This window comes from Scomber scombrus, chromosome 6 (assembly GCF_963691925.1).
Source record: "Scomber scombrus chromosome 6, fScoSco1.1, whole genome shotgun sequence".
Taxonomy (NCBI): domain Eukaryota; kingdom Metazoa; phylum Chordata; class Actinopteri; order Scombriformes; family Scombridae; genus Scomber; species Scomber scombrus.
Window position 1 is genome coordinate 11,588,098 of NC_084975.1, and position 26,552 is coordinate 11,614,649.

The 26,552-nt window shown below is 44.3% G+C and overlaps 1 protein-coding gene across 3 annotated transcripts in view; it reads right to left on the reverse strand.

Moving 5' to 3' along the window:
* Positions 1 to 26,552, reverse strand: part of mob2a (MOB kinase activator 2a) — a 108,337-nt gene that overhangs the window by 74,158 nt on the left and 7,627 nt on the right. For 2 of the 3 annotated variants that reach the window (XR_009925321.1, XM_062421300.1), the window contains exon 1: positions 7,615 to 8,065. The exons of the other annotated variant lie outside the window; for it this stretch is intronic. Coding sequence is in view for 1 of the 2 variants with exons in the window: in XM_062421300.1 (XP_062277284.1) it covers positions 7,615 to 7,652 (38 nt within the window). In the remaining variant the exon portion in view is untranslated. Of the gene's footprint in view, positions 1 to 7,614; positions 8,066 to 26,552 lie in introns of those variants that run through there. 3 annotated transcript variants of the gene reach the window in all.

A 26,552-nucleotide genomic window follows, 5' to 3' on the forward strand; every position in this document is an offset into this window, starting at 1 on the left:
ATGGGAAAGTAGGAAAGAAAGCAAGAAAAAAAAGGGGGGCTGATTAAAATTTTTCAGAACTCAGTGAAATTGTCAAATGTCATTTCACCAACAGTCAAAAATGCAAAGTCGACTAATTGATTAATCGTTGCAGTTCAAATTTAGGTATTTGTCAAGGTTTAGTCCAGAGTATACATTTCCAGTAATATACTGTACAATAACAGTGAGTGTTTCTAGTAAGGTCAGACTGCATAAAAAACATTTGATTATCTTTAATTTTCCCCTTCAAATACTGAACTTAAGGATGAAACATTAAGTCTGCTGCTCGTCTCCTCCAGCGTCAGAGTTCCTTGGAATCATCAGCTCTCTAAATGACGTGAGCTTCTTAGAAAACACTCGTGTCCCTGTACAGTCGCACTCTGTTTCTAACGCTGTTCTCCACAGATGTGAGTGTGCGAACATTATGTATCCATCAGCTCGAGCGTGTTTTGTACAGTAGCCTATCTGTCTCACACAGCAACAGTGGAGTCATCATAGCAGCAGGTCTCTCAGTGTCTAAACAGCCAACTCACATCTGACACTCTGCTTATCACAACAACCGCACGGTCACACAAAGAGAACAAGGACATTTTCAGAGCAGAGTACAGCCAGTGCCTCCCTACACACACACACACACACACACACACACACACACACACACACACACACACACACACACACACACACACACACACACACACACACACACACACACACACACACACACACACACACACACACACACACACACACACACACACACACACACACGTAAGTGCTGCTTATAAAAACTATGATTAAATACACTCACTCATATTACATTTTACCCATTTTAAGAAGGCAGCATCTGCTGTTATTGTCCATTCAGTTCTATTCAAATAGTGATGACTCAGGGATAATAATAGTTCGAAAAGACAAGAAAATAAAACCTGCTTTGGTGCCCAGAGGTGTTTACCTAGAAAAACAATTAGGAAAAACTAATTTGAAAAGAGAGAGAGAGAGAGAGAGAGAGAGAGAGAGAGAGAGAGAGAGAGAGAGAGAGAGAGAGAGAGAGAGAGAGAGAGAGAGAGAGAGAGAGAGAGAGAGAGAGAGAGAGAGAGAGGGAGAAAGAAAATGAAATTCACCCCCCCACCCACGATGACTAGACGAGATGTCGTCAGGAAACTCTGGTCCATTGTGTGAGTTTGATTAACCCTGGGTGTGGACTAAGGTGTAGGAAGTGGTCACACCCAAAGAGGTGAAGAGATGCTTGCGACAGAAGGAGGCCAACAGATTAAAAGACCAAGAAGAAAAGCAAGTCGGTGGAAAATATGAGCGAGTCGGTCCTCCCTGCAGGAAGTTCTGTTAAAGTGCATGTGTGCCTCTGTGTGCAATCTAACCTCTAATCGGCTTAGAGGTGTACGAAGTGCCTAAGATAATGTGAATGTGTGTGTGTGTGCGCAGCAAGAAGCAACAACCTCTCCTTCCCAGAGAGGAAGTCTGATCTCTCCGAGGAAGATTCTTGGAAGAAAGGCAGGCGTGAAACATGATTTAACCACCAGCACCGCCTCTCATGGACATCCACCCATAACAACAATAACAACAACAACAGCAACAACTCATAAACAAGAGGTGGTGATGGTGAGCCCATATGGTGACAACAAATGCACTCCGTGGGCTGAATTTTTTTTTTTTCTGAGACTGAAGACGTGTCACACCCAAAGACTTTTCCGGCAATTAGCAATGACAGCGGATCATGTAGGGGTGCCAGCCAATATTAGTCTCTCGAGGCTAATCAGGAGGAAAAACAAGTTGTGTATGTGTTCGGCGCAGAGAAAAGGCCGAGCTAGAGCTGTGTTGTTGTGGTTAGACACGGCGACGACGTCCTGTTTTGCGGTCACTACAGAGGAGAGGAAAGGGCTGGACTGGGGAGGGTGGAGGGGGGGCTTGGCGACAAAGAGAAAGGGCAGCAAATGTTATGGAAATTCCTGCACAAAGCCACGCATGTTTAGCTCCTTGAGGACATTGCTGAGATGACAGTGAAACCACAGTGAAGTCCGTCTCTTTGTCACTGACTGGCACAGAGGAAATACATTCCCCCCAATCCTCACACATGGAAAACAATACCATTGTGTGTATACAGACTCTTTCTCCTCTTTTTCATGCATCCTCATCAACACATATGGCACCGAACAAAAAGTGTGCCTCTCGTCTACAGATGGTTTGTCAATGAGTGAGGGAAGGAAGTGGGCGGAGGCAGCTGCTGCCGCTGTCACAATAGGAGAATAAAAGAGAGACAGATAGAAAGGAGACACTAGAGAGGTCAAATCAATAGGTGTCCTTGGCGCAGCGAGAGAGAAAGGAGGGACGCATGCCCCTCCACCGCTGCTGCACATCATTAGTTCACTGATGAGTGCTGGTGTTCACATTTTCCTCCGCCCCCCAACAGATGCATCACATCCTACGGTAAAGGATGAGCTGTGGTGGGAACAATCTAATCTGATCCTTTTATGAGGAGATGAGATCAGCAGCTCTGAACACTATAAAGTTTAGTATGTGTGCATCTCCTCTACTCAGGTGTAAACAAGCCTCTGATTGGCCGGGAGCAGAGGAGCAACTGGCTCCCACCTGGGATGATGAGCTTATGCAGTGACATCATCTCTTTAGGAGGAGGATGAGAGGCTGCTAGTGCTGTGTGCACATCTGCCTGCAACACAAAAGACTCAAAAAATGCAGCAGCTAAAACCCGTGGCTAAACCTGGCAGAAGAGCTCCGACGGAAAAAAAGAGGGGTATTTAAGGTTAGTCAATGTTTGGCCGACAGCCTGCAAGCTCTCTGAGAGAATATAATAAATGTAAGAAACGTCAGCTTAGAATCTGCTGGAGTCAGCACTCTGCAGCATCTCTGCTCACTCCCGAGCAGCCTCCTCACCATAGCTACTCCCTGATTGAATATAGTCTCACAGGGAGGGAGTTCAATGTGTGTGTTATGACTCATGAATCTGGATATGACGTACATCCAGATGTGGTGCTCAGGTGTCAAATCTGACAATCTGAACATAATAAGGTTGATCTCTGGAGGCAACTTAAAAACTTTCCTTGTACCTTTTTTTTTGGTCTTCCTTTTCAGTCTATCCTTGGTAACAGCGCCATGTCAGATGGTAGATAACTGAAACAAATGAAGGGGCACAGCTGCCAAAGGCACTGCAGCACAGACGCAATTACACAGCTATGCAGGCAAGCGTGTGTGTGTGTTTTAGTCTGAGAGAGGCAGTGAATGAGGAAGACTTACCGTCTCACCACCACCTTCTCCGTTCAATTAGACTGCACCAGACAACCCCTCCCTCTCACTCTCGCCTGGGACAAACTCCATAAACAGGAAGTGAGGCGCCCAGGCACTTCCTCTCTCCCTTGAAATGGGCCTCTTGTTCCCAGAGGCAGCGCGGAGAAGCCGTGGGCTGCTGCAACAACTGCTACAGCCACTTTCCCTGTCACCTTCACAGCACATCGACAGCCTCCAGGCAGGCCCGTTGTTTTCATACTGAATTCTGTCTAACTCTTTTCCTGCCACCTGACCAACCAACAAACTGAGCCAAACACAATGAAGCCATTATCCACTTGCCAATGGGGCCACCAAGCAGCTGTAATGAGTTTTTCCATGCCTACAGGGCACCTGCTGCCACACACAGACAACTTTTGCTCCACTATGCTGCATGTAATATTTGTCTGATCAGCACAGGTATGACGTTTTTTTACCAAGCATTGCAATATAGGAAATGCTCTGAGTCATCTCTCTAAATTTGTTTATCATCTTTTTTTTTCTTTACAGCTGATGAAAAACAAAATCATGTTGTTTCAGTGACAACGTAGCTGCACAGAGGTCTAGTGCGTGTCTATTTAGGCATGTGCGTGTGTGCTGACTGTGTGGATCTAAATGCGGAGGTTAGGTTAGTGCAAAGCCATCTCTTTCGCCTTCTCCTGAGCCAGCAGGATGAGGCTGCTCCTGAAAACACACACATTCACACAAACATAGCATCTGTGTTATGCAACTAGCCCTGTGTGTGAGGTCTGATCTCCGCAGTGACTGGAGGGCAGGTGAAAGCAGAGAAGGACAGTCAGTCAAGAGAAGACTGACCAGCCAGCGTCCCTCCATCTGAGTCTAGTGTGACACTGATGTCCTCACTGGATCTAGTGCCGTTTTACACACAAACCCAGACACCCCTGACAAGGTTTATCTGTCCTCCATTATGACTGTCTGCAATCAAAGCAGACAGAGAAACTCATTGAAGCTCAAAATCAGAGATAAAGGGTAGATCTTGTTTTTGGGTACCCTCCAAAACTCAAAAAACAAATGTGGCGGAAATTCAGCAACAAAAAACTTTAAAGCCTATGTGGAAATTTGTCTTTGTCTATCAATGTCTATTGTACAGTTTGAGTGCAGCAAACTCCGCTGAATCCTGCTGGTTGATTTTGGATTGCACACCCCATTGGTTAGGGTGGAGTTATGTATGATAAACACAAGTTTAGTTAGGGGGGATTCAACACTAACAAGAACTGATTTATACAGATTAAAAATTTAGCAGATCAATATTGTTCCTAGAGTAATTTCCTCGAGGTAGAATTTCAACAGACCATCACATCTTCATTTTAAAATTAAAAGGCAGAACTTGTTTAGTTAAACATCTGGGCCTATTTCACTAGCCAGGATGACAGAGAAGCTCTATTGTACAGTGCAAGCGCCACAGGAAATAAAGGCATCCAACTCCTTCAGGCAAAGCTTTTAATAGATACTGATTTCATGAGATTTCTATGAGTTAATAGTAGCTAGCAGAGGAAGTCTGCAGGGCTGGGGGGGTTTGTTGGTGGAGAAAAGTGTGGCCTTGTTGAGCTGCTCAGTGGAAGGCCTGCCAAAGATAGCCTAATGGCAAACAGTATGGCCTGCTCCCCTAATAAAACACACACAGTCTGGAGATACAGTCAGAACTATTGTCTCACAGCACATAAATGTACCAACTGATCTACTGTGAGTAATGTGACTGAGCCTCCAGGTCTGAACATGCCTGCCTTTCAGTAGCACATCAACAATACATCATACGGCGACAGAAACATTAAACCTTATAACTCGAGAGGAAAATTTGGTTTTGTGTTTCATGTTGCGAATGTGTACGGTGAATTGACAACCACAGCTATATATATATATATATATATATGTCTGACGTTGCTGGTTGACGAAAAAAGAAAAAGAAAAGGCAGAACACTGACTAACGCTGAATAAGAACTTGACCCAAGATTCAACTGTGGTACTGTTTTTGCCTCGGGGCAGTTTTGTTGAAAGAGAAAATCGACCCTGTTAAAGTGTGTGTGTGTGTGTGTGTGTGTGTGTGTGTGTGTGTGTGTGTGTGTGTGTATGTGTTTGTGTGCGTGCGTGCGTGCGCGCACGCACGCACGCACACAAGCGCGTGAGTGATAAACAGTAAAGGGGATCCTTAGATAACTTTCAATGGTGTCACAAAGGCAACAACCCCAAACAAGTCAGTTGCACTTTAATTAAAGCAAACTGATCCAAATAACCAGGAAAACACATCTATATATATTTATTTTTTCTCTACATTGGACCACATAGCTACACTCTTAAATCCTAACCAGACTGCTTAATCCGACAACAGACAGCACACACATGGGGCACATGAGATTAAAACACAGTGTCACAACCCACAACACATGTTAAACAAATAAAGTTATTGAATCTTGAAACAATATTATCACTTTTCATTGCCAAAGAGCTCCTGCAAGGTCAAAAGCTATAATTACACGCAAGAATATTTGATTTTTTAATTTTGAAATGTTTTAACTGGATAAATTGATGACTGATTAGAAATGCATTTTTTGGTTATATGTACACCCAACTGATGAACTCTCAGAAGCACTTAGTGAAGTGTATCCTGCATCTCTGGAAGTTCAGCTAAGTATAAAAAATACAATCTTTGCTCCACGCTGCTCAAATAGTCAATCATAATAGCCATGCTGAGAAATGAAGGTCAAGTCCATTTTATTTGACTCTACGTCATACGATGACAGATTGTTCAATCGCTCCACTCTAAACAGGATGATCAACATGTTTGACGGAGCCCTGGCAGCCAGTTTCTTCTGCACACAATGCTACTGTTGAAAGCTGAAACACCGGAGCCCGGGGGGGGGGGGGGGGGGGGGGGGGGCTGGTCCCGGACCGAGGTCAATGAGGACCTGTTCAGATGGGTGTGCCTCCAAAAAACACACATCAATCAAGCAGTATAACATCACCGCTGGGCCGTCTGATTGGCTGATGGAGACGCAGAGGGAGAGGAAACGCTAAAAATAGACTTGACTGCCCATTTTGGTTTAATGAGCTCCAGGTCCCTCCCCTGCCCTCATCATGACTGGGGGAAAAAAGAATATAAGGCTCCTGTGTGTGTTTTACCAAAGGCTACAGTATTTAACACATGCTGCAGAAATACATACGACACATACACACACATACATGTACAGATGTTATTCATACTAAGAGTAGCAGTGAAGTGTAAACAAAGTTCTGAATCACAGCGAGGCCTAATCGAATGCAGCTGTGGTGTGTGTGTGTGTGTGTGTGTGTGTGTGTGTGTGTGTGTGTGTGTGTGTGTGTGTGTGTGTGTGTTAAAGCTACAATTTTACCCTCACCATCAAAAAGCTCCTTAGAGAACCCGAAAGTTATATTTAGACTTTATACAGCAGTTAAGGCAGACTCAGGCTAGCTAACACCACAACCACAAGAGAGGGGAACCAGATCCTTTCTGCTCCGACTGCCAGCGAGTCTAACCTAAATCATCTTACCCTTTCTAGTTAGCACAATAGCCCGCTGTACGACTGCCAGTAAGTGAGTTCGATTTTAAAACACTCTCTCCAACACATGATGGCAGTGCCAGGTTTATCTGGAGGGAACTGATTTCCAAGTAAAATCAGCAAACAGAAAAAAAAGGGCCAAAGTCTGAGAAGTTCAATGCCGTGCAAACAACAAAAACAGAAAAGTCATCCCTGCCCCCTTGTTACAGGAACACTGTGTCCAAACAAACAGAGCTGCGCAGCCGAGGGGCACGCAGGAGGACGAGAGCACTGACCAGCAGCCACCTGGCTTCATGCCACTTTAAAAAAACAAAAACAATCTTAACCTAATGTATTGCTTCGCAAGCCCCGTAACCAGCGATATCTAACAATGCTCCTCTTCGGTATAGGAGAATGGCCATGTGCCATCAATACACCTATGTACTCAACTCCCTCCCTCCTTCCTTTTTCTCCTCTCCCCCCTCCCACAAGTCAAGATAACCTGAGTCTGACTTCAGCAGAATCACTGCCTGCTACAGCAGCACTGTCCTCAAATGTCTCCTCCACACCGCAGCACAATAACAGAGAGTGTAAGAGAAAGAGAGGAAGGGGAGGGGGAGAGGGAGAAGGAGGGGGTGGGTGGGGGGCTTACATGGAAAAGTCATTGACAACATGAAAATTTAAGCTGAAGAATTCTTAAAAGCCAGCTATGATGCCAACAACATAAATAACGGCAATAAAGAAGAGGGAAAGGTTAACGACGAACAGTGACTTGATTAACTACCTATAGAAGAAGCAGTCGCAGCACACCAGAACCCCCATCCAGCCGGCGGCGAAGCAGAGCCGGGGTGACGAGAGCTCCGACCCACAGCACCCTTTTCCTCCTCTCTCAACCTCTCCCCCGTTTGAGCTCTTGTCTCCCGCAAAAACACGGCTACAGGTGCAGCAGGCCAGCAGCTCCCAGCTCCAGCGTCGCACCTTGTGTAACCATACAGCTGCTGAGACGGCCTTCGACTTTAACGTGAGTCACGCAGGACAGGCGGACGGACGGATCCACACGGGCCATCCGGCGAGTCAGCGCGCAGAGAAACACACTTTCAAAACAAAAACATTCACAAAACCAGCCTCACTTCTTTGAGCATGTTTGTCTCTCCCCTCCAACTACTGCAACTGCCTGCCTCTCTTTCACACTTTCGCTCCCTCTCTCTCCCTCCCTACCTCCCCTTCTCTCTCCCACTCTCTCTCTCTCCCTTTCCCTCTCTCTTTCGCTTGCTGGCTCCCACTTGAAAGGCGGGAAGATTAGCTTGGCAAACAGAGTCCCATAAACAAACTGCTGACTGCTGGACAGCACAGGGTGGACTGCAGGGAAAGAGAGCGAGAGATGGACGGAGACACGGCAAGAGAGAGGGAGGAAACAATCCCTGAAACGCAGCAATCTCAGCCATCTGTATACATCCTAAACAAGGGCTAAACATCCTATCTCCACCCATCGCTCACACAGACCAAACACACACACACGAATCTCAAGTCAAATTCTGTCAAACCCCCCTCTGGAAAGTTAATCAGTGCAGCAGGTCGACAGCGTCCTCGTGCTTTTACACATTAAGTGATATGTAACAGAGTTTTGACAGAAGATGGGTAACTGCCAACTCTGAGGAGGGCACAAAAGACGTGAAACGAATGTGTACATGGTTTTGTGCACGTTTACAATAACCGTGACTCTTCATTCACACAAAATGATGCAGAGGTACGGGACGGGAGGGGCTAGTGCCTATGACAAGCCCCCAGGAAGTGAGCCAATCACTGCAGAGTGCTCGGGCTGTGGTGTGGGCAAATAAGGTGAAGGACGCGGAGTGAATTATGGGCCTCGTGACATCTCTTCCTCTCTCTCTCTCTCTCATTCCCGCAGCACTCGATAAGAGTGATCACTTTCTGTTGCCCTCTGCTATTCGCTCTCTTCTCTATGCACATCAAAACAGACAAATGCATAGATGCATAGCTTGAAAGACTGCAGTGGTCAGGTGGAGAGATCTGTGCGTGTGTGTGTGTTGCCTAAATTGAAGGCTGCAATCATCGACAGACACCAGCACAGGATTAACCGAGTGTGACGGAGGCGGACGCCGCCACCGAATACTGACGCCCGATGTCAACCGGGACGGCATCGCTTTGCTCAGAGAGAACAAATCACTGCAGCCTGGCAAGGAAAAGACAGACAACAGAGGCAGAGGCGACAGTCACCTTCAGAAGATGGTAGTTATGCAACAACCACAAGGGGGACGGTTCGGCTCTTATTCTGTCGCCCAACAGTGAGATTTAACAATAAGCAGACACGGCAGACATTTACACCAGCAGCTAACTCAGCTGCACTAAAACTTCAGACGATGCTGTGACTCCCCCTCATTCCTCCAGCTACTCCTCCTGCTGCTACGTCTCCCAGCTCACTGTTCTTTTTTGAGATAAAAAAGATAACAAAGAAAAACTGCAGCAGCCCAGCGAAGCACTTTTACATCCAATGACGTCATCCCTCCACCTCCTCCTCCTCCTCCTGCTGCTCCCTGGAGGCCTGTCACCAGTAGCTGCAGCTAACAGGCCTCCTCTTTCATTGTTTAATTACCTCATCCCTCTCACCTGCACACAGATGCACACACATGACACCACCTTACACACAATGATCATGGAGGGGGATTGTGACACACACACACACACACACACACACACTTTTCTTGCACACTCTTAAGTGAAAACAGAAGAGGAGGAGGGGTATACATGGCAATAACATTGTTCTCACATTTTCAGCTGTGTGATGAAGCGAGTGTTTGAGCTTGGCACTCATCAGCACCCGTTTTGTTTCAGTACCTAAAAGTCAGGATGTGGGTTTTGTGTGTGTGTGGCTGTGTGTCAAGTACAGAGGAAGGCCATGTGCCCTGTAACAAGGCAAAAGAGGAAAAGGAGTGCCAGAGAGGAAAAGCGCCAGGAGTGAAACGGCCATTAAATCTACTGTCACTTTCAACAATGTGAGCAAGTTCTTGCAGGTCTGTGTGAATGTACTTCCTCAAACTTTCGGGCCTTATCGTTTAATCCAGACAAACAATAAAAAAAGCAAGACATCCGGCATAACAGCAACATGGACTCAAATCAACTATTCAGAAAGACAAAGAAAGTATTTTCCCTATAAACTTGTGACTTGGAGAGATAAAACAATGAGGAGAAAGATAGAGACAGAAAGGTGGGGAAAGACCCAACTCGTGACCGGGTTTAGAAATGCCGGGATATGAATAGGGGCCGTTGCAATCATGTCAACGGGGGGAAAGTGGGTTACGGGGAGGAAAAGAGGCAAGACACACATCGTGCACATCATTCACACATCAACACACACACATTACACAAACACACAAAGTTGCTAGGTGATGGGACCACAAGAAGGGGGTATTTCAGTGCAGGACAAGGAGGGGCTCTTGTTAAGGATAAGAGAGAGAAAGATAAAGTGGGAGGGAGAGGGGGAAGAGACACTCTTTTCCTGGAGAAAACAAAAGAGAGAGACCCCCCCCCCCGGCTCCCTCCACTCTTAAAGCAAGACAGACAGGTTTCACACTGACTCAACCACACGTGGATGCCACATTGGCAGAATCGGGGCACCCTGGAAAGGAACTGATGTATTATCAACCTCTGATCAGCTATGATTAACAGTGTATAGAGATAGATGGATAGATATAGATTTGAAATCATTTCAACTTAAAAATAGACATCAAATGTAGCCTCAAATGACTTCTATATCCTTTACAATAAAACTGTCAGTGGTCCCATTGCAGCACATGTGTGCATATTGCTGGTGTTGCAATAAAAAAAAGTCTACTAATATTAAAAGCATCACTGCAGGATATTAAAGAAATGCCATAGAGTGCAATAATGAGACTATAAAGTCACTGACACAGTGAACCTCTATGAAAATATCACAGAGAAAGTGAACTGATTTATGAGAGAAGCATAACAAAACGTGCTGTGCCCCTCCCTCCCTCCTTCCCTCTTCCTCTCAATATGGATAACACATGAATAAGTTACTTCTCGGCACACACAGCAGTCCTTTCTTACCTATTTAACGTATAGGACCCGTTTCGTTTAAACCTCATCCTGGACGACAGGAAGCGGATAAAGAAATCCAGAATTGACGACGTTTCAGGCTTTTTGTCGCACCTCGAAAGAAACAGACCTCCACCGTGTGTCTCTGTGGACGGCTGCAGGAGAAACAAAAACGCGGAACAATACGCGAGTTTTGCTCTTTGCAGTCCCTTCTCACTATTCAACACCTTTCTCCCGGTCTACCGCTTCTGCCCGAACCTCCTCCTCCTCCGGTGCCCCCCTCTTGATTCAGTTTCCGTGGGGCAGGGTTAACGAGTCTTGAGGCTGCAGGCGTTTCGATTAAACCAAAAAAAAGAAAAAAAAAAAAGAAAAAAAAAGGAGAGAGCTCGTCTCGGGGACATGAACGCAGTCCAGTCCGGAGCGTGTTGAAGTTGGTGATATTAACACGCAGTGTTTTTGAGGCTGTGGCTGCTTTGTGTCCACAGCCTCGCTGACGTCAACAACCACGTTTTCACTCTCCCAAAAAAAAAGAAAAAAGAAGAAGGAGAAAAAAGAAAAAGACACCCAGATGAAACTTGAACCCTTTCTTTCACTATGTTCACTCCTGCACTCGGTGACATAAAAACCCTCATAAAAGCAATGTTTAAATTTAAAAAAAAAATATCAGAAAGAAAACGCACAAGCCGGCGGTCCCTTTATGAAAAATGGTAATCGATGCGAGCCTTTTTCCCTCTCTCCCCATTCACGTTCCTGTATGCAGCCTCTCATGTTTCAGCGTTTCCTATCTGGAGCTGCTATATATATACACACACACACATATATTTATATTCCGCCATAGGCTCAACACAAACCGGACTGACTCCTCAACCCCAACACAGCTCTTGTCAACGTCTGAAGGGTGAGACAGATTTGAGGCTAAGAATAGGGCTGAGGATCCATTAATGCCATTTAAATCCAAAGTTGCCCTTCTGAGTCCAAGTGTGTCTGTGTAATGGACACACACACACCTTTACACTTGATGACACACAAAGCTGGTAAACATGCTTGTACTGCAGAATATATAACTTTATCAAACTGGTGTATATTATAAAAGGTCACAGTTTAATGAAGAGAAAAAATCATGCTTTTCTGAAATTATGCTGTTTAAGTCATTTCTACTTATTATACAAGTGTTTGTTTGCCCAATAACGACGACAAACTGGACGTCTACCTGTTTAATCTGCTGCTACATCACCAATCAACTCTTCACTTTACACCAGGTGCTGCTGTGAGCATTAAGACAAAGTGATTTATAACAGTGATTGATGATCAAGATGAACACAAACTTGTCTGCTCTCTTTAAGGACCAGTGTGTAGGATTTAGTGGCATCTAGCGGTGAACTGACAACCCCTCCCCTCAACCCCTACAGCTGCGACAAAACTCGCATAAAACACGAAAGGTCCTCTCTAGAGCCAGTGTTTGGTTTGTCTGTTCTGGGCTACTATAGAAACATGGAGTGCAACATGGACGAGGACCCGCTCCCTCTGTAGATATGAAGGGCTCATTTTAAGGTAGCGATAACCCTAACCCTAACCTTAACTCAATTATTGTTATTTTCAGGTGCTTAAACCCTAATGAAAACATACTTATGAATATTATAGTCCATTTCTGCCAATAGATCCTCCTAAATCTTACACACTGGTCCTTTAACACATCCACGCTATGCAGCATTTTCAGCTTCCTCTGTGACAAACAGAGTGACAACGAAGTCAGTTACAGGAATGTTAAACTTTAGGGGGAAAACGTCAGGCAGAATAACTCAAAGTGACTTTGACCAGACAAAGAGGTGACACTGGAATGACTTTACAATGACAAAGTGTGATTTTTATCACTCCACCCAGCCGGCCGGCCTCCCTCCAGCTAGCCTCAGAAGTGTATATGCAGCTTCCCCTAAGGGCATGTGACAAAAGCTTGGTGCCCCCGCTGGATGATCTTCACACTACTGCATGTGTGTACACTACATACAGCTGAGAGAGGTGAGCCTAAGCTGTTGTTTAGTCAAGTTTGGATTTGTATGACAATGAATTAAAATAAGAAAAAGTTGGTTCAATGGAGTTGGAGAAGAGAGAAGATGGATGGATGGAGAGAAGGGGGATGGGGGAATATGTTGAGTAGTGGGCCAGACCACAAAGGCTGAAAAATGGAAAGAACAGATGTGTTTTCTTACAGTCAAATGAAGAAACTTTGGGGAAAGGAGGACGACGTGCAAACGAGGGTCCCAAACTGGATTAAAATCCAGGACAATGTTTATGGTTACAGATAATGTGTTGTGGTTACTTGAGTCACTTGAAGACTGGTTAAAAATTAGACTATTTTCCATTGAAAGTCGCTTTTAAAGCTTTAAAACTATAAATTAAAGAAATTAATTGAAGGACAAGTAACTGACATCAAGTTCAAAGAATCCTGAACCCCAGTTTGAGTTCATTTTTAAAAATTTTTTTTTTTTAAATCACTCATAATAAAATATCTCATTAACTTCTTAGCTTTCAGGTCTGGAGGGATTAAAGCAGAGAGAAATACAAAATGATGAATCCAGGCAAGCGGTAAGTTTAAGAGCATTTGGGGTTATTCAGCATTACATCATGGGAGTGGGGTGCAGCATCTGTGTGTGTGTGTGTGTGTGTGTGTGTGTGTGTGTGTGTGTGTGTGTGTGTGTGTGTGTGTGTGTGTGTGTGTGTGTGTGTGTGTGTGTGTGTGTGTGTGTGTGTGTGTGTGTGTGTGTGTAATTCCTCCACTCCCACAAAGCACTCGGGGTTGGTTTCAATGGCTCCAAGCTCGTTTATTACAGTAAGAGCAGCCTGGCACCAGAACTGCTGATCAATCGCACCGCTGCTTCTCACTCAGTCACTGCAGAGTTGCACAACAGCCACTGGAGGCAGGAGGAGGAGGAAGATGATGGAGGAGGGAGGAAGAGGGTTAACTGCAGATGACAGGACTCCAGAGGGTATGTGACAGAGGCATAGGTGGCTCAGATTAAAGGGAGGAAAAGAGGGTGAGGACTGCAGACCACAGAGGCACAATTAGCCCGGGCTTTATTGATGCAGTTCAAAACAACACCCCCCACCCCTCTTTTTCCTCCTCCTATTCAGTCTCAACCCATTCCTCTTTCCTGTACTTATTCATCGCCTCCACCTTAACTGCTCTTGATTTTATTGCTCCCATTGCAGCCCCTTCATTAAGCTAATTTGTGCTTTCTTTCTTCTTTCGCAAGCCTTATTTCTACGCAAACCTCCCCCACTTCATGAGCCCCTTCTTCTCACTCCTTTCTTCTCCCCTTCTGTCCATCTAACTCAATTCCTTCCCCTCCTGGTGCATGTTGTGCAAGAGTGAGGTGAACTTTTGTGTGTGTATGTGTGTGTGTGTGTGTGTGTGTGTGTGTGTGTGTGTGTGTGTGTGTGTGTGTGTGTGTGTGTGTGTGTGTGTGTGTGTGTGTGTGTGTGTGTGTGTGTGTGTGTGTCTATGCATACTAATGGCATTAAAGATGCAGCCACAAGGAGGGAGCTGCAGATTTGTCTGGAGGTGCTGATACCGAGGATAACATGAAATACCCATACACCGCCTCTTTTCTCTTCCTCGTTCCCCCAGTGACAGAGAAGCTTCCAGAAAACAGTCATCGCTCACTGACTGCTGTGGAATAGCCCATGGCCCCTCCACTCCTACACAGGCTTTCCAGGAATACATTGCACAGAGGCAAACGCTGGCTGGACTGCAGCGTGCGCACACACTTTTCTGTCAATTACATGTATGAGAAGAGACGCCAGCTTTTCTATGCTCCAAGGTCTCCACCATGGAGGTGATACCGACAGAAAACTCTCTCTCTCTCACACACACACACACTGCTGTGAAAACAAAAAAAGGTTAGTCTTATGAAACCCCTGACATGTGTTTGTTACGCAATTTAATGTACACAGCATCTCTCTGCCAAGCATCAAGAACATACTGTTTCTCTTTCCACACACGCACACAGTGGGTACCCTCGAAATATGTTTCTGCGCACACAAACACACACACACACACACACACACACACACACACACACACACACACACACACACACACACACACACACACACACACACACACACACACACACACACACACTCTGAGCACAGTTAGAGGTATATGTGAGCTGGGGCCTGGCCAAGGGGTGCAGTATGAAAGGGCCTATATATACAGCCAGGCTGGGTGACGCCAGGAGTCGGTCAGTCTGTCTGTGTCCATCTTTCACATACAGCCTGGACTTAACACTATAACTCACCTTTTACAGCTGTCTGAATGGGTCTGTTTCTCTGTCTGTCCAATAAGTCATTCTATAGGCTTTTGCTGCTCACCAAATCACAACAAAGCTGAAATAGCAATAGTGGCGTCTCAGTATGTAGGTATTGACTCTGACACTGATTGAGTTAAGTGTGAAATAATGGACTGAAATCACACCGACATTTCCTCAAATGTCTCCTGGATGCCCCCAAAAGTCACATGTTATGTCTGAGTATTTCTGGGCTCTGTGTTATCTTTCTATATCTAGACCGCTTTGGTTTCAATTCAAATTCCACCTGACTGAGGAAATGAAATGCAACCTTACCCACTCACTGATCGCTGCTCAGGCATTTCCAGAGTAGGGATGGATATAGAGAACCGGTCCTAATTGGTACCAGTTCCAGTACTGAAATACCGATAAGCTGTGGTTTCACTTTACTAAATTTAATGAAACTTTAGCTAAATTTAATATATGTAAAATAAATTTTAAAAATGTAAAAAGGTATTTGCGTGTAAAGGGGGTAACATCTGCAATTGTATGAAACATGTATACAACATTGTGTACATCGGAAGCAATGCAGTATGTTGGCTGCTGCACCTTCATACGTCCTCAGTGCAGCCTCTGCCCCAAGCTCTGAGGTAGATTTGAAAAACCACCACGTGAAAAAGAAAAAAGGTACAGTGTGTTACAGTTATGGGTATAACACTGTTTTTAAGTATTTCTTTTCAATAACAGATAGGGGCATCTGGTAACTGAGTGGTTAAGACTCATATAAATTGAAATGTCATCCCCTGCATGGTCTGTCTATATCTGCACTGTCACTATCAAATGAAGGCAAAATGGCCAAAAATATCTTTATTATTATAAAAACCATGTGTTCTTCAACTGTTGAGTAGTAAGACTTCTGGGACATAAAAAAACAGATATATTATAGATAAGAAATTATGCCTATTTTTATCACTTTTCAATTTACAAAATTTGACTTCTTTCTTATGTAATTTTGAATGGCTTTTAGACTCTCTGCTTCATTTAATAAGAATCAAACAAGCTGAAAAGAGAAATCCATCCATTCTTTGAATGGTTCACTGCTCCCCACTTCAATCTTGTGGCAGTGACACTGCTTCATTTTAAGGGCTCGCATACAGAAGTGGAGGTGAGCTGGTCAGAATAGTGAGACTGTGATGCCACCTACTGCTGACCAGGAATAATGCACAAGCAGCCTGGAAAAAACAGAACTACTTCTTTCTCTCGGGCCGCTGTGTTAAGTGAGTTGTGCTGTGAGGTGAGGAGCAGTGATGAGAGAGAGGGGCAGCAGGCAGAGGTGAGGGCCGTCACTGATGTCCTGCTGACTGGTATGTGCTCTGGTACTGCTGGAATGCGAACAAAGAAACGATGGAGGGGAGGAGGCAAGGATAGAAGATTTATTAAAAAGAAAAAAGATGAAAGAAGATGAGGCAATGAGGCAGAAGGAGAGCAGCGTTGATGTTTCAGTGACATCTGGTATTGCTGGTATGTGAAAGACACTGAGGGTTTGTAATGAATGGAGGCACAAGGCCGCTCCAGAAGTGGCTGCAAGTGGTAACAAAACCACTAGGGTGAGTTGTTGGCTCTCTGAAAATGTAAGCTTATAAGAAGACATTTAGAAAATGTCTGGGCTTTTTGCTCAAAGCGCCAGTGAGGAAAAATAAATGCTAGTGAAATGTTTCACATTGGTGGAAAAACTTAAAACAAAAACATATTTTATAAAATCCTCCAAGAAGAATAAGCGAGTGTGCCTCAGTGCAGAGAAGAACAGAACTATTGATCTCTGCGTCTGCCTCTGGCTGGGGGTGGACTGGTATTGCTGGTTTAATACTGCAGCCGCTTGATACGGTCATGTGATACTGGACTGGAAAGAGCCAACAGAGCCCTGTGCGCACTGGGAAGGCCTGCGAGCCATGATTATGCAACGAGATCTGATTTCATGCTCATTGGATCTTTCTCTCTTTCTCTTTCCCATCCCCTCTCTCTTGTTCTTCCTCTTTCTATTCGTCTATAGTCTTTCTACTTTTATCTACATTTCACCTTATGCTACCTCTGACTTTCTACATTGTTTTTGCTTTGGAGCTGATTCCTCTATCTTGTCATTACATGCAAACACACACACAGCTGAATACACACCACACTTCCCTGGAAAACAGGGAACTCATACGACCTGCTAAAATCAATATGATTGACCAAACCAAGTTACTCAACAGATGACAGGTAAGCATTTTTCTCAGTTTCCTGCACACTGGAGAGTCATGTGGACTGAAGATGTGCTGCCCTCTTGTGGTGTAAAGAGACACTACATCTAAATTATGTCATCAGCAACCTTTTGGTTTTTCCTGTAGTAAAGCTATTCTTGTCAGTTGATTTTTGATTGCTGAAGGTATTAAGCAGTAGGAATAGAAACACAGTTCATTATTGTGGTGCTTTCCTCTTTCAGTGTCTATCACAAGCTTCCACAATCAGGATGAAATGTCCAAGGACATTTCAATGACATTCAAAGTCTTATTTGGTGATTTCAAAGACACTCAAGTGGTACAATATCACAGAGGCCTGACTGTTCAACCCATTGAAACTGTGGCTAAAAGTCAACACAGTCTAATAAATTCTCAGCAAAGATTCAATTTTCAAGGCATGCAGAAACTCTGTTATCAGTGTATTGATGCTTGTTTTTTATTTACATAAAAACTGCCCAGCAACAATCCTTTAGGATGCACAGACAGATTGCATCAAAGTCGGCAATACATTTAGTGGATATTTTTAATTACTTATAATTAAATATGACTTTTTATTAACGTCATAGAGATAATTTAAGTCATTGTAATCCAGCGTTGACAAAAAACAACAACAACTAATAAATAAAAATCAGCTGTGGTTTGGAAAGATGTGGTTCTTAATTATCAAAAATTCAAAATCACTGTGTCAAAAACATCCTAGAAATGTTTTTCTGCAGAGTCATTTCCTCAAATCACGGATGTAGAAAAAAAAAAAAACACATGACAAACATGATTAAGATCAATTTCACAACTATTTGCAGCAGTGTCCACCCAGGTCCACAATATTCAAGACTTGAGCTGCAGCCTGATAGCAGCAAAAGATAAATGTGTCGCTGTGCTGTTAAAATTCCCTTTAACCTATTCAAATCCTCAGACTGTGTGAAAACGGCACAGAAACGTGCATCGAGCAAACAGAGCGTGTCTCAGCTGTAGTTTTGCCCCGGGCAGTTGATGCTAGAAAAGGCCATGGCCAGGTAGCTAATCCCCACACTGGAAACTGTTCTTTACTTCCATGAATCCTTACACACACACACACACACACACACACACACACACACACACACACACACACACACACACACACACACACACACACACACACACACACACACACACACACACACACACACACACACACACACACACACACACACACACACACACACACACACACACACACAAACTGCTGAAGTGTGGACTCCACAGCTGCCAGTGGTTATGTAACAGCTGGTATGTGCAGTGGTGTGTGTGTGTGTGTGTACATTATGCAGCCTCTATGCAGTCCAGACCTCTGACGCGTGCAGTGACCTCTAACCACCTCTGACCACAGCTTCTCGCCTTTCAGCTGCTAGAGATGCTATCCAGATAGATACTCTAATATAGCAGCTTCAGTGAAGGTCTCGCTTTAATATAAGGCAAGAGTAAGTAATATGGCGGAGTCAGCTGCTCCGAGCAACACGGAGAGGAGGCATGATGAAGAATTCATGTCCGTTATTAAAGTTTTCAGGCTCAGATAGGAAGACAGAATATGAAGACTGGCTCAAAAAAAAAGCATTAAAAAGGAGAAATCCACTTTAAATCCCAAACAGTTTTCAGCTTTTGAACATGTTTTTTTTGCATTTCTTCACCCTTTTTTATTACTTGAGTATTATTTATTATTCCTGTTGGCTGAGAGGAAGCCACTTCACTGAACTGTCAAATTAACAGCTATTAAATACGGCAGACAACACAAAGGCTAATTAAGCTTCACAGATATCACAACGCTGACAGAGGAGGGACACGTCAACTGAGCGAGACGGAGCAGACCGCGAGACAGAGAAAGACACGCACATGTAGAGACAGAGCTCACGTTGCCGCTTTCTGATAAACTGAGCCGAGTGACAGACGCCCAGCCAGTGCGCTGTGTGAAAAAAAAGCAGCACTTCCTGTGTTTGTGCATCTCACTGTTTGCTTTCCCTACAGCGCAACTGGTGACGACGACACCTGCGAGCTCCTGCAGCAAACTCCCCGGCCTGGCAGAGGAGAGGCAGAACAATGAAGAGGAAAGGAGAGTGCGTTACAGCACAGGGTGGGGCAGGGAGGGAGATTAAGGAGCAACACACACACACACACACAAAGCAAAACATGAGGTCATATGCAAACAGAGGCACGGATACAGGTGCACATGAAGACACACACACCCAAGCCAAACAAGCAGAGAGATACATGCAGTCAGAGCACACAGACTTGAAATAATGTCAAGTACAACATGAAAAAAGGGAGAACGAAAAAGAAGAAAAAAAGACTAGATAGGCAGGAAAACAAAATGTGAACTGAGAAGTGAAATTTTCCAATAGCCATCGATAATCAGCTTATCAAACCGAAACCCTGAAAAATCTTTGCTCAGGCAGTGTCATACTCTTAAAAATTGGATGCAACAAAGATAAAAATGTCTTTAAAATGAAGTGACTAATTGGCAGCTACCACCTCAAGGTTACATGAAATCCTGAGTGATTATGAGAAAAGTCCCATCTGTGTGTACTGTATTTCTTCCCTCCCCTCTCTGGCCCTGAGCGACACATGAACTTACCAGAGCAGACCAAACCCCTGACCTACTGTTCCTCTATGAAAGGAAACGGATGTGGAGAATGTCGCTCGCTCTTTCAATCTCACTCAGATACATGAAAACTTGCAAACTAACATTGACGACAGAAACAGCTTACAGAGCGGATATCCAGCGCTCGTGAGTTTGAACACATATAGCCTCACCCAGAGCCAGAGATAGACCTCTACTATTTCTATCTATCGCTCTTCTCAAATCCTGGCTTTTCAAGTCGAGTTGGGAAGGTCACAAAGTCTTAGTACTGAATGTGTTACAAGGAATGTGGTGATTAAAGGGACACTCCAATTATTTTAAACATGAAGTTCAGCTAATTCATTATGAGAGGTGCTACTCAGCCTCTAAAACTGTCTGTTTAACATCTCCTAAGGCTTTGGAAGGAAGTCTGACAAGATAACCCAGATGATGTCATTAGGGTTATTTTGGCTTGGTGTAGGAGAATAAAAAAACATAACAGAAAGCCTGCGTAACAAACTGGGGCATGGTTTTTGAATATAACAGGCAGGGAAAATCCAAGTAAAGATGTAAGAGGGTTGCTTCCAGTGTTTCTGGATCTTGATTGACTAAAGATCGAGATAACTCAGCCATTGCTGCTTTAATTTTGACCAATCGTTTTATGAAGTACAATACCCTAAACCTACCCCAACTAATACTAAATCACTTTAAGGACTGGTTTGTCAGTGAAGTTTAAGTCAATCTTTGGGCTGCGATGCATTGCAAAGAACAAGCAACGCTGCCGGTGACAGTGACAAGCACTAACTTGTTGCATAATAATTAGACAACATAGAGAACATTTATTGGCCCCTTCTCAAAAAGCTCAACAGAAGCGGCGCTGTCTGACGCTGAGTTGACATGAGAAACTTGCAGGCAGGACTGGACGATGAAGAGGAGGGCAGAGCAGAGGATGAATGAGGGAGGAGATAAAGAGAAACGGTACGCAAAAGACACAAAAAGAGGTCAGGAGTCAACGCCCGCTTCAAAGATCTTCTCCCTCGATCACTCTTTATGTAGGCTAATCTCTTCCATCTCACCTCCCCGTGCCGGCCAGCTCACTTAGCCTCATTTAACCAGCTAACAGCTGGTAATAAATCAGCAGTACACTCCTTATCTGTAGTAGCCTGTACTGCTCTGCACACTCCCCCTCATATATGACTCAGTGCACTCTGGCTTCCAGTGAGAGGCAGCTACTGTAGGTAGATATGCTCTGCTGGGAGTGCAGGTCAGATAACAAACAGAAAACAAAACAGGGCAGACAAAATTAGGGGTAAAGGATAAAACTGGAAAAAGAGGAGAAAGCAGATATATGTAGGATTCCCCATTTTCTGTTATCACCTTCTTGTATCTCTGTGTCATCCCTTTTCACATATGTTGGATTTTAGTTTAATAAAAACAAAAGAAAGGGCCTAGTTATCAATTGAAAGTGTTCGGTATTGCTGCCAACGCAATATCTGAGTTTCTGTGCAGATACCAAAGCAATACTTGTTTTAATTTCTCAGTTTTTTCAGTGAAAAAGGGTTAACGTCTGCATGCTCATTCAAAGCCACAAAAGTTTAATGATGTCAACTCCTTGGATATTCGTCTGGTCAGAATGTGGAAGACCCAAGTAGAATTGATATGTTGTCTTCATTCAACTTTTGTGGCTTGGAGTAAGTGTGCATGCAGGCGTTACCCCTTTTTTCATAGATGCTGTTTACTGATAGCCTTTCACTACGTGAAGTTGTCTATCAACACTCCTTCAAGATTTGACTTTAATGCAATCTTTCAATGTTCAAACACAATTCAGCTGAAAATTGTTCGATTCCCTAGCCTCACTGCAAACACACCGGACGGCTTTAGCAATACCAAAACACAAAGTAAGTCCAAATCTTACAAGTTAGCTTCCTACCAGTAGCCCAATCTTACTGTGAAACACAGCATGCCTCTTACATTATAACTTGTAATGTGCTTTACATACAATGGTAAAACATATGTTGACGGGAAGAGTTGGACATGATGGTCTTGCCTTCCTTCCCCTGCCTTCCTGGATTAAACTGTGCCAAAGTGAGCTGCTGGCCTCCCTCCCACGCCTGGGCTGCTCGTAATACCCCCGTGTTCACAGCCAGCCTTTAAGCGCAGCTAGCTTTTAGCTTAGCTCCCAATGCTACCAGGCTGTTGGCTCAGCGTGAGCACTTATCACGAGCCACCCAGCTAAGAGACCACCAGTGATTAAAAAGGCTTTTAAAAAGGGGTCACGTTTAGCCGATCTACTGCTGGGACGACGCAGGAGAGAAGAAAAGGCCAGTGTTTCACATCATTCCACACAGCTGTGTTATGTATGTGAGACCTTGACTGTACTACAATGAAGTACAGTGTGTGTGTACGAAGAGGACAGCACACGGACAGAGCATGTCCTCAAGTGTCTGGAAGCCTTCAGTCAGTCAGACTTATCTGTGTTTACACACACACTTCCTCAAGAGGATATCAGAGGCTTTATAGGGGTCAAACCCTCTGTTGTGAGCCTTGTGTTGTTGGGTTGTGTCCAGCTTTGAGCTTTTCTCCCTTTGCTCCTGAAGGCCAAGTCAGCAGCTCCCATACAGTGACCCAAACCCAGCAGCGGAAATCGGACGACCCTGAACACGAGCTCCCTTCTTGTTCGTTCCAAGTCAAACTCTTCCCTCACAAACCTGCAGACAAGCTGATGTTGGGTGTCCTACCAGCAAAGACAGAAATAGCTGCAGCGATTTTAACATTGATGATGAGCTTTACAGCTACATTTATTCTATAGCTGTTGTTATTTAGTGTCAACACACACACGTAGATGGATATAACAGCAACGAATGCTTTTTTGAGCTTGTGCTTTACTCTCTTGTTTAATTGTAATTTGAATGTTTGAGGGATTTGGATCGACGGTTAAACGAAAACAAACAATCTGGAAACATCAGTGAGGGCTTTCCTTCCCAACAGGTGATTCAGGACAGTGATTTGGACTGGAAGCGATGGCTCTGCACATCTGCTTTGCATCAGTTATATTGTGCGTCCTTGTTTTAAGATCATCCAACATCAAAGCTGCAGACCCCTCCTCCCTATCCCTCTATCTGTGTCCATATGCTGTCCGCTCCTTCCCTCACTGTCATGCTGTCATGGTGGCAGGAAGTTGCGGAGATGTACAGGCCATATGGGCGAATCAGAGCCATACGACGGGGTTGTCAGTGAACACACATGAAACATATGGCTGCCGGTGCTGGCCTGTCAGTTATTAAGCCTGTTCGATGGCCACCTCCCTCTAATCTTACTGACTGTCTCATTTCTTACATTGACCGCATCCACATGTGCTGTGTGAGTGTTTATGTGTTTATGGATGCATACAAGCACACAAAGATTTTTTTTTTTTTTTTTAAAGGTGGGACTGAGCAGAGGGAAATTATTTTTCTCTTGTATCTCTTCCTTTGTTTTTTCTGAACTTTGGTCTCTTCTTGTCCTTTCATGACTCTTCAGCTATGTAAGCCTCTTGTTTTAACCTGTCCAGCGAACCTCAGAAACAAAACACCTCGCCACACCCTGCTCAGGTATTACAGTGATCAGCAACACCTGTCATCTGTCACCTAGTGCTGAGCAGTATGACCAAACATTTGTATCACAGTTTTTTTGGGGGGGGACTTGCAGCTTCAATGCTATTGTGATGTCCATGTCAAATAAACTTCACTTTGCTTTTGTTTCATTTGTTTTCATTTCCTGATCACTTGTAATGTTGGTGACGTTGGACTTTTCCCAAAAAGATAGAAGCATCAGCTAAATTACTCAAAAAGGGATGACACCACTGAAACACATAAATCATGTGAATGAACCAGAAAGTGCTCTATTTCACTTGTTCCTACTTTGTGAAGTGAAGGAAGTGTTTCATAGATCAAAAAGTTCAAAAGGGTAAATGAGGCGATCAGGATGCGCAACACCCATGACATCGCCCTCTACTTCCTGTCAAAGCTATTAAACAGGAAGTTCACAATTGAACAAAGGTCAAGAGCAGCTGCTTTAATGTCTTCTCCAAGCAGCATGTCTTCATATTCACATTTGTCATGTCTGGTACGATGACTTGCATCATTATCTCCGCTTGACCATTTTCTTTTTCTTGTTCTTTATCCTCCTGCATGTTATCAGCACAGGCACTGCTGCAACTCCTGTAATCCCATTTAGAGAGGGTATCCATGGAATGAGACTGATCCATATACACGCGCACAAACACTAACACACGCGTACACAGAAATGTAACGTCAACCCTACCTACATGCATGTGTGTAACAGCCAGGGGGAAGGAGTGGGTTGTTGAGGATAAACAAAATAGCAGGATGCTGAGGAGAGGAGAAAGTTTGAAAAGGAAAAAAGAGGCGAAGGAGGAGGTGTACAGCCCCAAGAACTGAACTGCACTCCCTGAGGCATATTTAAGTGTGTGTGTGTGTTTGTGTGTTTGTGCGATTGTGCGTGTGTGTGTGTGTATCCTTGGCTCGCCTTGCCTGATGCAACGAAAAGATCTCTAATCCAATTACAGTTCAGACCAGCCTAGCGGCCTAGCCTCAGCCACCAAGGACAAACCTAGCTCGCACCAAAGCTAGCAGCCCACCGGCTCTGCACAGATTTAGCAGCTCACCGCTGAGCCGAAGCGTCGCCCAAGAGCGCCGACCACACCTGAGTGAAAAATAAATAAAACAACCCAGAATTAACTGCCTCCCCCTCCAAGAAACATGAATTAGGTCTCTTATCTCACTGTTCAGCAGGGCTCCAAATCTTGGTTTTAAGGTTTTGGGAATCAAACCAATAAATGAAGAATCCAAAGGAGGTGCACATTTGTATGATTTATTTCTACTCCCTTTTCTCTTTTTACTTCTGTTGGCTTCCTCTCCCTTTCTGACCTGCACACTGCTCCAAACTCTACTTCTCTCTGTGCCACCGGTGGCAGCCTGGGCCCCCGCTGTTAAATCTCCCTCTCCTTCTCTCTCTCTCTCCTCTACTGCAGATTTCTGCTGTTTCTAATCTAGCTATCTGACCCAAGTCGCCGCTTCCCATTTATCTCCATATCTCACCTATCGCTCCTTCCCTAGCTCTTCACCCGCACTCTCTATATTCTCATGCTGCTCTCGTCCTTATCAGCTGCCCTCTCTCTTTCTCTGGTGTTTTCTATTTGCACTGCTCCAATACCTCATCTGCTTATTTTTTCTTAAATTTCACATCCCAACTCTTCATTTTATCACCTGTGTTCTGTTGTTGGTCCCACGTGTTAGTTAGTTATTCAGAGAATTTTTAAACAGCTACACAGATATCGGTTAAATTAGGTGGAAAGTTGGATGTCCTCTAAAGTGAAACATGCCATCAGACACATTTACCTAAAGGAATCTACTGAACAGCTGGAGATGCGCTTCAAAGTTTTGCTCATTAATCCAAAACCCTTATGAAATAAAGAAAATAAATAAAGTTAGAATTACACAGTGGCACCTAAAGATATCGAATAGAAAATAACTATTTAAACTGATATATGAAATATGAAAGCACTACTACAGAAGTAATGTGTTAAATGTTACTAATAGCCCGAACTGAATCTGCAACACTGGTACCAGTCCTGAATAAAATGCAGCCAACAGTTCTGCATGATGTCCCGTGTGGGTGGACGGCAACAAAAACCCTAAATCTTGCTGCAGGGGGTTCAACTTATTTTAGCTGATTTTAAGACAGCTGTAGCCAGCAGTGGTGCATAACTATGATACTCTGACAGAACAGTAACTGCTCCCAGCTTTGTGGAGCCGGTCTCTGTGTGGCAACGTTGGTCTGATATTAAATAGCCTAACGTGTTTTGAGAGAAAACTATTGACCAAAAAAAAAAAAAAAAAAAAAAAAAAAAAAAAAAACACACAAAAGATAGAAAGGGAAGAAAAGCGAGACAAGAGAGAGCAGCTGATTAGTCGTGACCTATCCTGTTCTCTGTCAGTCCTTTCTTTTCACCCCCGTCTCTCTCCATCCGTTGGCAGTGCCAGTTGTGTGTCCTGGGCTGGGCTGCCCACAGTGTTACGAAAGAGTAAACACAATCGCAGTATGGTGCTGCTCTCCTGCCAAGTAAAATAGAGGCGATGCACACACACACGCACACACACACACCCTGACACCTCAGGCCATGCCAGGAGTAGCCAGTGTGGATCAAACAAGCAGAACATCTAATGCGAAAACAGGAACAAAATATATCTACAAACACGTGGCCAGAGTAGAAGTCTGATGTGCACATAAGCTGTTTACATCGGAGGTATCCGAGGCTGCTGGTTAAATGTCAGCAATGTGTGCCGTTGGCATTGTGAAATGTGGTTCTATTCAAGCTTTTGAACAGGTCAGGACCCATTCGAGTAGGCGGAGAAGCTTCACAAGTGAAGCCAGCTCCAGGTATCGAGTTGGGATGTTTTCGCAGCCTCTTGATCTATCTCATTATTAG